Source organism: Rhineura floridana, chromosome 2 (assembly GCF_030035675.1).
Source record: "Rhineura floridana isolate rRhiFlo1 chromosome 2, rRhiFlo1.hap2, whole genome shotgun sequence".
In the NCBI taxonomy this organism is placed as follows: Eukaryota; Metazoa; Chordata; class Lepidosauria; order Squamata; family Rhineuridae; genus Rhineura; species Rhineura floridana.
This window is the reverse complement of record NC_084481.1, coordinates 54,806,835-54,822,004: the sequence shown is the minus strand read 5'-3', so window position 1 is coordinate 54,822,004 and position 15,170 is coordinate 54,806,835. Positions and strand designations below refer to the sequence as shown.

The following is a 15,170-nucleotide window of genomic DNA, read 5'->3' as shown; positions in this document are numbered from 1 at the left end:
CCTGATGACCACACTGAATGGCTTCATATACCTGTAGAAAAGAATCTTCGGAGATAGAATCGGAACCATTGTAAAACAGTGCCTCCGATACCCATCTCACCAAACCGGCTCAGAAGGATATCATGGACAATGGTATCAAAAGCTGCTGTGGCAGAAACAATAACCAGTCCCAGTAAGTTTATTTATATTGCTACAATTTGAATCATATATATAAATTTAAAGGATACATCTAAACATTGTTTCCATGTACTCGTAAAAAGACATGAACATGAAACATTGTTCATTGAACAGACATAAAAAGACATGAACATGAAACATTAACATGAAAAGCTGCACAAATTTGATTCAGAACCTTCTGAGTAACTGCTGCAGAATGTCTACTATCTAGTTTTGCATCAACCCTGTTCATGAAAATTATATGCAAATTATGTTAATTGCATGCAACTCAACCATGCAAATTAGCTCCAGGCCTCCAGCTTATGACATAGCCAATGTTGTTACCTTTCACTGTCCTAGAAAATCCCTGTGGAAAGGCAGAATTCTTGTTTATTCTACCAAGTGGTTGCCACGTTCATTGAAGGGACAAAAAGAATCCAAGATGGGAACAAACTGGAAGGAAAATAGCTTACAAAGCTATTTTAATTGGACCCAGCAAGCTACCTCTTTCAAACCCCTCTCCTGAGCTCCAGGCACTGTTCTTCGATCCTATCCAGAATTATAGTGACAGATTTCTGAATGACGGTGACTGGGAACATTCTGTCTGTGTTTATTCACTGCTTCCGTGCATTATCATTGCAATGAGTCACTACCATGCCCAAGCCTAACCTAACACAGCAGTTGCTTTAAAATCCACATTCCACCTCAGATAGGATTAACTAGAATAATTGTTCTGAGACCATATATTAGCAGCTGATAAAATGGGAACAGGGCTGTTTACTTCATTAGAGTTAGCTTCACATGTATGTCAAGAGAAATTAACACATGTAAAACTGGATATATTTTGGTATTGTTTTGCTACAGAGGCAGCAGTCTTCCCTGCTCTGAAGCCTTTTTCCCCATCAGAACCATGCACATTTTCCATGTGCACTTTCAGTTTACACAAGAGCAAAAGAAACAAAGCACTGAAAATGCTGAAGAAAGCTCCTGATCTTGATAGCAAGGGCTGGATGAGGGGTGTGTGTGTGTAATGGGGGAAGGGTAGTTTCTCCTGTAGGCTAGACAGCACTAACAGAGAAGCTTCCTTCTCATAGTAATTTCTTCCCAAAATTCCCCATAGGGATTTTCTATACTGTGAAGAACCAGCAAGTCAGAAAATGACTGTGAACAACTGAGTTAAATGACATGATGTTGACCAGGACTTGGCTGTCAGCACAAACCAGGACAAATCATGTTCAGTCATCAAGTCTGTTTAACTATGATTAAGCCCTGCTGGGACCTGCAGGACTGTTCCTCTCAGCTACAATTGAATCCTCTGAGAAAATGGTAGGGTTGGGACTGACATTTGAAATGTGCCTGCACCGAGATCTAAAATTTATTTCTTTGAGTCCCTTTTGTGAGGCTGCAAAATTTAGAACTGCTGCATCAAAAGGATAGCTGTCACACACAGCCTTATAAGAGATATGTTGCTACATGGTGTGTGTGTGTGTGTGTGTGCGCGCACATAATACACACACAGAGCATTTGCTAAGATGGAACCTGCATCCAGTTCTTAATCCCAGAGCTAAATTGTTTGAACTGTGGTTAATTGGCAGGCTACAGATTTTATGTACTTTGTTTACATATCTTTCATATGCATACTGCATAAAGTCTGGAAATGGTTTTAGTGTTATAAAATGAAATGAATGGTCAAACTCACTTTCATCTAGCAGAACAAACAGGGTTCTTTGCTGTGCCATATTAAAGACCCCCATAGCTGAAATATTCTTTCTACTATTGTAATTTATTCTCAAGGGCTAATTTGCAAAATGAAATTGTTTGGATGATTGGTTTGCAGTAAACATGATGAATCAAATTGGCTGCCAGAAGTAGGGGATAAGTGTATATTTCCATTTATTATAATAATCAAGCAAAAATAGCTCATATAAATAAGACTAGCATCATTTTTTAAAAAATTAAGTAATGCAACATGTAGTGAAAGTGATGAGGGATACTTCTAAGCGGGTGCTACAAACCATTTTAGATTTTATGGTCAAGGATTATATTGTAAGTAAGCAAACCCTATCTGCAAGAAATATGGTCCACTAAAGACCTAATTGCATTTTACTATCCCTGTATTGTGGAATGTTTTGCATACAGCCAGGAAAGAGATGTTATTTGCATCTCTATAGATTCTACCTATTCTACAGAAAGAAACTGGCAAGCAAGAGGAAAATTGTTTCAGGGATGGAGGGGACAAGTGGAGGAGAAGTCAAAAGCTGCATACAGATGTAAATATAAATCAGCACCAGAGATTCCTTCTCCCCCCCCCCCGTAACTGGCCCAGGGTTAGTCAGTGAGCTTTGTGGATGAATGGAAATTTAAATCCAGAAAGTTTGGTTCAAGTCCAACACTCTACTCCAGGGGTAACCAACAGGGTACCCTTTAGATATTGTTGGACTACAACTCTCATTACCTGCATTGGCCATGCTGACATGTAGTCCAATATCATCTGCAGGATACCTTGTCTACCCCTTACTGTACACAGGGTTTCTATCTCTGATGCAAATGATTAGGTACATTCCCACGTGAAAGGGTGTCTCCAGCAGCTTTTCATCAAGGTGGACGATTTCACATGAAATAATTAGACTGCAGCTTCAGTGAACTGGGTTGCCAAGAACGTGCTGTAACAGAGCAATGCTCAAGATTGTGAGGGAGTGTTAAACAGTCTAATGAGCACTCATAGGCAATACAACGCACTAATGAGCACTCCAACATGACTCAACCATTTTAAAAAACAAGCCTTCGGCATTCAGTATTCAACCTATTTTCTGAATTAAAATAGTTTATTTAAAGATTATTCAAAATTCAACGTTTTTTATTAGTTCCTAGTTGTACAGTTTAAACACCACGGACTCCATGTCTCTCCTTGGAAGTTTGGGTGGAGCAATTTTAGGCAAAAGTTCTTGAGCATAAAGTGTTTTATGAAGTCCAGCTTCTCGAAGAGCTAACTCTACACGAACCCGCGTGTCGGATATGATCTGTTAAAAAATATAAACAATATATTTATAGTTTATGAGCAACTTTGGAATGAGTTGCTTTGATTGCAATGCCATTTATTAAAAAACCCCAACATAGAATGTACTAGCTTATCTAGTATTAGTTATGTGAGCAAAGTTGGCTTTGGATTATGCAAATCTATATGGTAGAATCCCCACATGATACACACACCTAGATGCTTTTGGAGAACATGACATTTGTCTGCCGAACACAGATGTCCTGAATATGGTACATGGCAATAGGTGCAGGGCAGTCAAATCTCAAATCTGCCTTCGGCTATCTTCTTATGGAATTATAATGTGCTTGCGGAGACAAATCTGCAGCTACCAAGATGGCTGTTGCAAACTAAAAGCATGGCAGCACGCAGGCAACAGTAGATAAAGAGAACAAACTGATAGCAGGGTAAAAAGACAGCAAGGGCCATAGCAGAGATGGGCGCTGCCCAAGAATGTGCCTCCCTTATTTGTACTTGGGTGTTCAGACATCCAAACACAAATGCTAGTCTCCATGCAGAGCTCCAGGGCTGAGTAAAACTGGCCTCCCAAATTTCTACATGCTATTTATGGGCAGCAAAATTAGAGTGGAGGACATTTCATCAAATATTCCTTGTGGTGGTGAAACGCAACAACAGTTTGAGTGGGGGCAAAAATGAAAATCAGAAAACTCTCCTGATAAACACTATTGTTGCAGACTTCCAGATGATTTTGGACACCAACCCCCACCTGCCCCAGCCAGCATGGGCAATGGTCAGGGATGATGCCTGCGGTTGTATTCCACCAACATATTGAGGGTCACAGATCATCCACTCTTGCCACAGAGGAAAGAAAGCCTGTGGAATAATTCCCATTGGTGTTTTGGAAAGTATAAAGGAGCAGGTCTCTGCCCCAAGGAGCTTGATACTGGAGACAAGAGAGGAAGCAAAATGCAGGAAAGTAGCTGCACACAGTTAGGGAGTAGGGAGACTAGGGGGTTATGCACTCTTTTAACCCAAGTGTGATTGCATGGGGAAGCCCACAGCATTGTGTTGATTGCACTTAGTCATGCAAACAGATTGACACTGTACCCTCTAACCCAATGAAGATTCATAAAAAAATGGTGGTGGTGGGAAGAGTTCCTTCCCTATCAAATACCTGTATCTCCAGTGGTTCCCAAACAAAGCATAACTACATCCTGCATTTAAACCTTTCAGCTGTTGGTGTGGATGCACACATACCACGCACAATGGGCAACTACCTGCTCATTAGTAAATGTATGCAACTCAAATAGAGGCTTTTGCAGAACAAATTCTTCTTCTGTTCCAATGCCCATCCGAGCTTTAGATGCCACTGTGTCAGCCATCATTCGAGCAGGATCAAACTCTGCAACAATAGCAACCTAAGAGAGATGTGGAAATAGTCAGTAGTTCAAACATCTTGTATGATTCAACCTCAAAATCACATCTTCACGTTTTCATACAGCAGGCCCAGAAGACAAAGGATACAGAAGCTCGCCTTTTAACCACCTACTTACGGAGTTCCACAAGAACATGCTAAAGCAGAAAAGGAGGAAGGAAAACTTGGCGGATAATATATTTGAAGAATGAAATTTAAAGAACTGATAAGATAGGCCTTGCTTCTACAGTTGCTGTTGTTTGTCAGAATCAATCAGCCAATGATTCCATACCTACAATGTCCATACGTCCCCAAGCCACATTTCATCCAGGTCATCCAGAAGGATACCATGCTTGATGGTACTGAAAGCTGCTGAGAAGTCCAGAGAAACAAACAGGAATAAACTCTTCTTGTTTAACTACCTGGTGCAGATCATCTGCCAGGATTACCAAAACTTCCTCAGTCCTGAAAATGGGCTGGAAACCAAACTGAAATGAATCTCAGTAGTAAGTATTATCCAGAAGCCTTTGGAGTTGAGACATCACACCGCACTCAAGCACCTTATCCCCCTCCCAAAAGGCTAGCTAGAAATTATCCAGAACAGTGGAATTTAACAAGAGCTTTTAAACAGAGGTCTCATCATGACTACAATCAATCTCACGAACCTCACTCTCTCAAGGAAGCATTTGTCACATATTGTACCTACTGGCCAGGCCGCCTCTGGCTACAGCTTCAGAAGCCAGGAAGGGCAAGAGTCAAGCACACAAGTGACTGGCCCCATGCCTCCCTATCCTCACATTGAACAAAGATAAAATTATCCATAAAAGGACAAGTAGCTGCCAATGAAACTACAATCAATCTGGCATCAATGTCTTGCAATATGCTGCTAGCATCATGAGAAAGGGGGACATAAATCATGCCAGTAGGTAATATATCATGTTTATGCCTTAATATGAAGGGTTTTTCCAAAGGGCTTCCCACCACACATTGAAAGAACACAGGAGAGGAGGGTTGCACGGCTGCCACTGCTGCACCCGATGGACACAATCCTCCATCATCTGTGCATTCAGAGTGTGTTGGAAGGGCTCTATCTGCATATCAATGTACTCACATGGTACTCCTCCACATGAGGTGGGATCCTCACCAGTCCTCATATGGAAGAGTTCTATGAACACACATTGGACAAACATGTCAATGGCAGGGACAAAACTAGCCCATGTGGTTCCTTGCCCCCGTCAAAAGTTATTTCAATGCAGGGCCAGCGACAGGCATGCCGGGGCCCTTGGGCCCCAGCCTGCCCTGAGCTCCAGCATATGCACACACACTCTACCTACATTTCCCTTGGGGAATGCTGCCCATGCATGCCTGCCATCAACCAAGATGGTGGCTGATGCTTCCTTAAGGGGCTGATGCTTCCTTAAGGGGCTGATGCCTCCGGGCCCATCTTGGTTGATAGCATGTGTGCGTGCTACACGCATGCATCCCTGCCATCAACCAAGATCAGCCCCTTAGGGAAACCTCAACCGCCATCTTAGTTGATGGCAAGCTTGCGCCCGCAGTGCAACCAGCATTTATGTCAAGGGAGAGGTAGGTGGGGCATGCAAGCGGGCTTTGCTGGCCTGTCGCAGTGTATGTGGGGTGTGCCTGGGAGCTTCCACGGCAGGGTCGGGAGCCGATGCTGCCACAGATCATGGAAGAGACCACTACTTACCCACCCTAAGGAAGGGTCCTTCGGGGCCCTTAGCCAGGGCCCGACCTGGCCACCCTCTGGTGCCAGCCCTGTTTCAATGCATAGAGAAGGGCTTCTGGACTCTTCCTTTTGACCATTTCTTGGAAAACAAGTCTTAGTTTCTGGGAACAGTACTGAACTCATGCAATAATTAAGCATAAAGAAGACCTCACACCAAATAAGACAAAGAAAAAAAGCAGGACTACCTAGGTAAGCTTCTGAGAGTCAAGTTTTTCCAGATTCAGACACAACAACTGTACAGGTATATGTCACCGAAATGGTTTTAGGACTATTAGTAATGGTTTTAACTGCACACAAATATCCAATCCAGATTATGTGGACTAAGTCAACCCTCTTGGTCATATCAGCTGGGGGGTCTAGCAAGAACATATACTATTTGTTCTTTCCATGTGTGCATTCAAAACTAAGCATGATGATACATCAAAATGTAGCTGCCTTTATCTCAGACAATTCCAGCCATTTCAGTAATTCTTACAGCACTAAAGGTATACACTAAAGGTATGTAAAAGCCCTTATATCTAATAAAAGTGAACAGGAAAGCAGACTGATGGCAACTGATCCCTCTTCTTTGTATGTAGGATCTTAATTGGTAAGTCACTTTAGATATTCCAGCTACAGGATGGAAGATTTACCACAGGAAGTCTGGGAGAAAAGCCAACAAGTAGGCTGGTTTAACTCTTTAGTTAAGGCATCCTTTGACAACTATTCCCCTCCAGATGTTTTGAACTACAACTCCCATCAGCCCCAAGTCTCATCAGCTGTGCTGGCTGGGGCTGCTGGGAGTTATAGTTCAAAACATCTAGAGTGCACCAGGTTGGGAACGGCTTTGTTAAAGGTCTTGCCTGCTTCACATCCCTTCCTTCCATATTTGTGGTTTCTGATGTCTCTTGGATGCAGCCCTACATAAAAGTACCAGAATACTTTCATTATTCTCAGTTAGTGCTTCTACACAAACTACCATATCGCAGTTATAGAACACAATAAGTTATTTTGTTTATTAAAAACCACCTTGTTTCCTAAACATTTCTTTAATCCACATCTGAAAGAAGGTACACTTTAGGTTCATTTAGAAGACGAGGTATGGATCTTTTCTTACAGTTCTGGAATCTAGAAAGTAACCTTTAAAAGAAGCATGCCAGTTGAGACAGGGCTTTTACAGTTGCTGTGTGGCCACTACTGTCATATAATCGTAACATGTAAACTGACCCTGGATTTGCGCTTGTCGGCCACCAAGCTGTCTCTCTCCTCCTCGTGATGCACTATGCACCAAGTTATCTAGACCGTTTTTTATGCTGCAGAATGTGTTGTCATTCAGTATATGTAGACATGGGCTAATGGTGTTTGGGGAGAAAGAAAACTAGCAAGAGCCCTGAGTATAAATCAATCTGAAGTAGAGCACAGTGGCTGACATATCTAATCAAGTGACTAATGCAAGAAAAAAAAATACTAAGGAGCAGCTTGGAGGTGGCTTTTTCTTCCGGCAGCAGATCCTGTTTGTATCTGTTTTACGACACAGAAAAGAGAATGGTGTCATTAGCACCAATAAATAGATCAATATTATAAAGCCGATTGCAAGGGGAGTTGACAGGAATAGTAAAGACACAATTCAGTTATGACAAATACCACAAGCCAATTAACTGGTGAGAATAATAACTGCAGGTTTAAAATGTGGGTTGTTAGTGAAGTAGTCTCTTGCAAAAGGCTGTTCTGCTTGAAAAGAATTCATTTAAATAGTGTATGGTGGTTGTTTCTTTTTATCTAAGCAAGACAATCAAGCTTTAAGTGATTTGTTATTTGTCATGAGATACTGTTACATTTCTTAGATATCCTTTAAAATATTCCCTGCAATATGATCCTGTAAGTATCCAAACAACCCAATTAATTAAAAGCAAAAGAATGAATACCCTATCAGAGGAACTATTTTGCTGGACAGCCAGCTTAGCCAGTGCAACTAGTCTAGCAGTGGCACAAGAGGACCCCCTGCCCCTTTCATCTGGCTCTAGGACCCAAGATTCTTTATAGTGCTGGAGTTACTGCAGTAGCCATAGTGGCTGCTCTGCCTGCACATATTCCCCACCAATGCACAGTTCAGGTGTGCCATGCAAGGAGATTTTGATAACCTGAGTCAGGATGGAGGCGAAGCAGTGGCCAATTTGGAGGGCAGGGCTGCTATCAGTTACTTGTGTGGAATCTAGAGGGCCCTAGCTGGGGCAGCCTTTGCTTCCTAGCATAACATGGTACTGGTAAACTTCAGCTAGATCAGTAGGAGTCAGCCACGTGCTGTGACCACACAAGCCAAACCTACTCCTCCTGGAACAAAAACGGGACCAGGCCACAGTTGCTGTCTATCCTTCGCAAATTAAAATGTTGCAGCAACCCAAGCACTTGCTTAGCTTCCCCCTATGACTGGGCTGAGGCCTGATGAAACATACCTTCTAAAGCAAAACAAAGCAAACATGCAATACTGTAAAAATGAAAGGCAACTACAAGGCAAAGGCAACTGATTCCACACACACACACCCCCGACATACTGCAGTCCTGGGACAACGTGGCCACTCTAGCTGAATATAGTAACTGAGTCACTATCTGAAAGAAGTAACACTAAGGAACACATTTACACTCTAGCAGATTCATAAAATGGCTGAAAAAAACAAATGGATTTTAACTTAAAAAAAAATCAGGAAACTACTATGGACAAATGCAAAAAGAATATAGTCGTTTTAGGGCATGAAATAACAAAACTAGGCATCGCATGCTCTTAAACACTCAAGTGGGTGGAATGAAGGAATCCTGGAAATGTAATTTGTTAAGGGTGCTGGGACCTATAGCTCTGTGAGGGGTAAATTACAGTTCCCAGGATGCTTTTGGCAGGGTGTGTGTGTGTGTGTGTGCTTTGAATGTGTTTTAAAGATATGGTGTGTACTGCTGTGGGAATGATTCAAAAATTCATGTCTCATGAATGGGGAGGGGAAGATTTTGATTTTAGTTTGTGGAAATGATCTTCTAGGAGAGCCCATTGGACTCATACATGTGGCAGAAAAAAACTATTCTTAGATTTCACAGTCAACAGCTTCTGCTGCATGCATTACTCTGTCAATGACCATGTGCACTATATGACAAAACAGTGAGTGATGAAACAGAGTTAAAAGGACTGAACAGCCCTCCCCCCAGTGTCTTGAGAGACTGACTTCTCAGTTGTGATGTTATACTTGGACTTTTGTAGTTTAAATTGCACATCAAGAATTTCAACATAGAAATCAAAAAGACACCTGTTGCCTGAGCGCATCAAGACGTCTCTTCCTTTCTTCTTCTTCATGGGCCTCTTTGAGTATTGCTTCTTTCTTCTCCATCAAGCGCTTTCCCAAAAGCTTTTGTCTAAACTGAACTCTTGAAACAGGAAAACATGAAGTCAAAGACCCATTGCTGATCTTCTAATGCCATTTGGTATATTCTAATGGTATCTTCTAATACCATTTGGTTGTTTTGACTGATGTATTAAGATCTTATTCTGAAGCAACAATGTAATAAAAAATGTGCCTAGGTCTGAGCATGTACGTCTTAAACTTGGTAAATGTCCAAATTCACATACGAAAGCTTACAGTCCCAGATAAATTGTGTGAATGTCTTAAAATAAACAGCTGATTATCCTATTTAGGCAACTGTCACAGGTGCATTTCTTAGTTTTGGCCCTTCACAGAATTTCAGGCATTCACTATAATATTTATTCCAAAATGGCCATTTTATAGCTATTGGCTGAAGAAAAGTTCCAGGAATGTCAGAATCTGGCTTGATAAAAAAGTATTGACCATTTTTTTGTAACTTGCTCCTCTGACTCTTTAAATAAAACATAGACCCAGCTATACATAATTAAAACAGTGATAAAAAGTATATTGGAAGCAGTGCCTGTAAATACTTTAGTAGGAAACAAGGATAAAAAACATGGAGGCAGCACTAGCCATGAGGAAGATCTAGGAGTGATTAGTGTTTATTGACCTTGCATCACTGCACTATGTTCACTAAATATTTGTGGAGGAGTTAAAGAATTACTACAGTGTCTTAATATTTTCCTCATTAGCAATTCTTACTGTTTGCTGTTTTATTTTCGATCCACAATGCTAGCAAATTCCTACTTGGAAATAAATCTTTCTTCAAATTGATCAGACTGATGTCAGGGCAAAAATGGTTAAGATGTATTTATTTATTTTATTTTATTTAAAATATTTCTATCCCACCCTTCTACCCTATAATATGGCACTCAGGGTGGCTTACATAAAATTGAACATGTACATAATAAAAATTGTACACAATAAAGATCACAAAACATTAAAATAAATTAAAATATATACAATGCAATTAAAATACATAAAACACTATATATACACACACACACAGAACTTTTCACATCTGTAGATCACTGCAAAAGCAAGAAACTGGCTGTGTACAGATGAATGCTTTCAGATACATAGAACCAATATTTGGACACAGACTGCAGACTAGCTCATAGCAACAATGCAGACAGAGTTGCAATCTGCTGAAATGGGATAACATATTAAAAATGGGCTCTAGACCCACAGTGAAGTATTAAATGGCCTCTTGATTGTGTGTGCAAAGTTAGCCAGAATACTACAGTTTCTGTGTCACCACAAGCACATGACTGTGACAAAAATTGCTAGACGTTCATGGTTGTGTTACGAACTCAACAAATATTCCCTATGGAAGCTGCTATTTGCATTTCAAGGGAAGCCTTCATTGGTGCTTCCTTGAAATAAAAACAACCTTGGAAACATGTCTTTTGTTGGAACCACAGCAGTAGTGAAAGCGTTAATCTTCCCCTTCCCACCCCCCATAGTTCACACAATTAACGTCATATCTAGTTTGCCTCTGACTCCTGCCTAACAATATCTCCAACATGAAAAAGAAAAGTCCAACCAGTCAGCAACAAGGTGTGGTGTTCATACAATGACTTTACCTAAAGGAAACAATGGTGACTGTCTAGTATGAAAATTCTCCTAGGTATACAAAACATAAGGGCATTCTGAGGCTTACAGATATGTCAGTTGTGCCTTACACACCTGGAGGAATATAATAATGGCATTGTTTAGTCCACTTTGTCATAAGGTATACAGAAATTCTCTGTTATACACTGAAAGGATGTTGTTCCTTCTGCTTCCAAGAAAATTAGATTTCTCCTCCCCCCATACCAGTTTTTACTAAGTATCATGATGAAGTAATGTTGTTTTTTAAAAAACAAGTTAAACAATGAGCTTAGTTTATTGGTTTCAGTAATGCTACCTTTTGAAGTACTGTGAATACACATTTCATGTAATTTCTGATAAGCATAATTTCATTAAAATGGCTTTCAAAATGCATCTCATACATATTTAGCAGAACATTTAGGCACCATGTTTATTATAAGAGCTTTAAAACGGCATTATGAACATGTTTATAATATGTACAATATCTCACCACGTAACCTCCTCTCTATTTTGACTCAAATAAATATTCATAGAGGTTTAGCAAAAGAGAATCTTAACTACCAGCCGAAGAGCAAATGAAAGATTCAAGAAAGCTTTTTCACTGCCTTCTCTGATAATCCTGCTTCTGTGGAATGTTTGTGAATTTGGATCAAATGGTTTAGACTCCAGTTTTGCATTCCCACTTCAATAGATTACAGCCGGTAGGGTAACCTTTTTGTTGAGGGCTGCATTTGCTTGGGGTAATATGATGTACCCTGCACTCTGGCTGTGGGCAGGGATGAAACCAGTAGTGGGCAGGGTCAGAGCCAAAAGTGGGCAGGACCATCCCCTTTCTCTCTCCTTCACCCCACCTAGCGAGCTACAGGGCAGGGACAGATAGTGCTTGCTAGAGGTCGAACCTTGCTCATCCCTAGTTTACAAGCTTGTGTTGAGGCAGGTTGACAGGCAAACAAACAAGGCTAAATGGCAACCTATCCTATCACTATGGAATTGCGATTTTTCAACTCCCCATTACGTTACTTTGGTGAAGAGGAGTTTTTGCAGGTATTTGAGTTTCCATTTAGGGCTTTAAGTATTAGCACCTTGACATATAATACTCAAATATCAGATAAATCAAATTTTCTCTTCAAATCAGATGCCTCTCATCCGTTTATATCTTTAAAATGCTCAATTCCATGCCAGCTTTTTGCAATAAAAAACAAAGATAGGCTATTTCGATTTTCTTCCTCCTTAATTCCATATGTAAAAGAGAAAGTTATAACTCACCCAGGGCTTCTTTGCTGCTGACTCTTTGACAAATCTCTTTTGCAGTAACGATAACAAAATGATGATAATAGACAAGAGGATGCTTGCCTGTTAATTTCCGTTTTTCTTTGAAGAAAAAAAAGTCTCGCTTAATCAGTTAGAGCCTGTTTGTAATCCCTGGCTCCGTCCGACGCTGTTGGCTACCTTCCTTCATAGGCGATTCCAATGAATTCCAGTCCAACAAACACCACAGAACTTCTGTGGGTAATCTCTAAGTTTCTCCCTTGCCTGGGAGAAAAATTTCCCAGTCAAAAAAACTCTTCTGACTGGTTTTAAAACTGAAAAAGCTTCCTCTGAGACGAGAGCTCGTCTAGAGGCAAGCACAGGCGGAGCAATCTTTTTTTTTTTTTTTGGCGAATCTGCTTATTCCTTATGCCACTAATCATTTGGACGCTGTGAACTAAATTTGTTTTGGACATATAAGAGATAAGGCAGTTCGTGCTGTCTAGAGGGTGATGTCATCTGGCTTGGAAGATTAACTCATTTGTGACTGGAAAAAGAAATAAACTGTTCTTTGCTTGAGAATAGTGACTATATTGGAATTGAAGGGGTTTTGTTCTTTTGGTTTTAAGAATGACAATCAAGAAGGTGGCTGAGACCCTGGATGTTCAGGAAGGGGTTCTCTCTCTAAATATGTTTCAGAAAATAATGAATGAGATTAAGCTAATGAAACAAGAGCTGGGACAGAACAGACAAGAGATGAAAATTGGATTTGGCAAAATGAGACAGGAGCTGAAAGAAATTCAGGATTCTATAACTGGACAAGAAAAAGAAGATGAAAGAAAGATCAAAGGGAAGGTTCAAGCCCTGGAGATTGGAATAGATTTATTAAATATGGACCTGGAAAAAGATTTGGATTTTATGGTTGTGATGGATCCTAAAGACAAATATTACTGTTTGGAATTCAGCGCTGCCCCTGAAGGAATTGGTGAAGAGATTAGAGATAAAGATATCAACGACTCGAAAAAATTCCTGGATTGGAAGGATTTGATGGAACTTGAAATAGAGAAAGTTTATAGAATAAATTCCAGATATGTGACAATGGAAAAACTCTCAAGAAATGTGTTAGTGCATTCTGTAAAAAAGAGGAACAGAGATACAACTTTACAACAACATTTCAGTAATACATTCAGAATTGATGGCAAGAAAATATCTGTGATGAAAGAAATCCCTATCAGACTCTTATTATATGACTATGGCAGCAAGACCAAGATTATTGGGTATGCAAAGATGGAAGATGGAAGATGGAATCAATACTGATAATGGGAGAATGGGAGAAGAGCTATTGAAATTACTGGACTTAGTAGACCTGAAGAGATGGATTAATTGACATGTCTATTTGGAAAAAAATTGATGGATATATATCTCAAGGATTAGAAACTTCTCTTTGACTTTTTGTGGAAAGAATAAAATGATGTTAATGAGATTTGATACCAATTAAGATAACCACTGGAGGAAGGTGATTGTATAATTTTATTAAGAGACAGGTTTGTTATATATTATAGACTCATAGCTAATCTACGACAAATTGGAAGTCAATAGTTTTTATTGTAATAGTTATTAATTTGTTTTGTTTGCTTTGTTTTGTTTTTGAAAATTTGAATAAAAATTAATGATAAAAAAAAAGTATTAGCACCTTGAACTTAGTCCAGAAGCTAGTAGATATGCCCTGGGCTCCTACTGGGAGGAAGGGCAAGATATAAACCTAATAAATAAAATAAATAATAATAAAATAAATGTAGCCGTACCGGCCCACATTTTCATAGGTATATACTCTCAGTGTGCACTTTCACATGGCTTGAGAATTTTTTCAAAGTATTCTTTTCCTTTCTAAAGTACACACATATTGCAAAAAGTCATATGTGATCCTCCCAGCTGATCTGGGATTGACTCTTGCTCAAAGGAAATGCAGCAATATCATTTATAAGCAAAAAATATGTTGCACCTCATCTAATCCTTCACCGCCACTACCAATAGCATATTTTGCCATTTTCATTTGGGAGGCACAAATGGACTCCTAAAATCCCAGTAATTTGATAGTGAAAATGATGGCTTTAACCTTGAACATTCTCAAGCCTTGCTTTTATGAAGATGACGGAAGGGGAGGCAAGACTCTTAAGATGCTGGAACTTTAAGAAAACATTCCAAAAATAAAAATTGTGAATGATGGTAACCCAGCATGAATCCAAATGCAAACGTACAAATGCAGACACGCCTGTCAGTTTCCACTGTAGCTCAGTCAGTGTGGGCCAGTGGGAAGATAAGAAGTAAGGAGAGCCCGCCACCACTGAGCTGTCACTATGGGGAAGTAGTGGAGGCTGGTGCATGAGGTCAAATGGGGCACTGCTCCAGCAACCTGATTTCTCCAAGCCTACCCACATTCTTATTTACAACTAGTCCAGAGGCTGTCTACACTTCTCCTCCTTAGTCTCAGGTTTGCTCTTCAGTACTCGGCAGGGAGGAGAATGGGGACAAAAGTAGAATTAGTTGGCTCCGTCTGTCATTGCATCAGGCTCCACTTACTGTTGGCTTCCCTGCCTTCTACTCTCCCAGTCCCAAGGGGATCAGGCACTA

General features: G+C 40.2%; 1 protein-coding gene across 9 annotated transcripts in view; it reads right to left on the bottom strand.

The window, feature by feature from the left end:
- Positions 1-339: 339 nt before the first annotated feature.
- CCDC148 (coiled-coil domain containing 148) overlaps positions 340-15,170 on the bottom strand; it is a 143,942-nt gene continuing 129,111 nt past the window's right edge. For all 9 annotated transcript variants that reach the window (XM_061608720.1, XM_061608728.1, XM_061608726.1 and 6 more), the window contains 3 exons: positions 9,585-9,702; positions 4,429-4,569; positions 340-3,176 (listed from right to left, as the gene is read on the bottom strand). In XM_061608720.1, the coding sequence (XP_061464704.1) occupies positions 3,024-3,176; positions 4,429-4,569; positions 9,585-9,702 (412 nt within the window). In that variant the 3' untranslated portion in view covers positions 340-3,023. The remainder of the gene's footprint in view (positions 3,177-4,428; positions 4,570-9,584; positions 9,703-15,170) is intronic.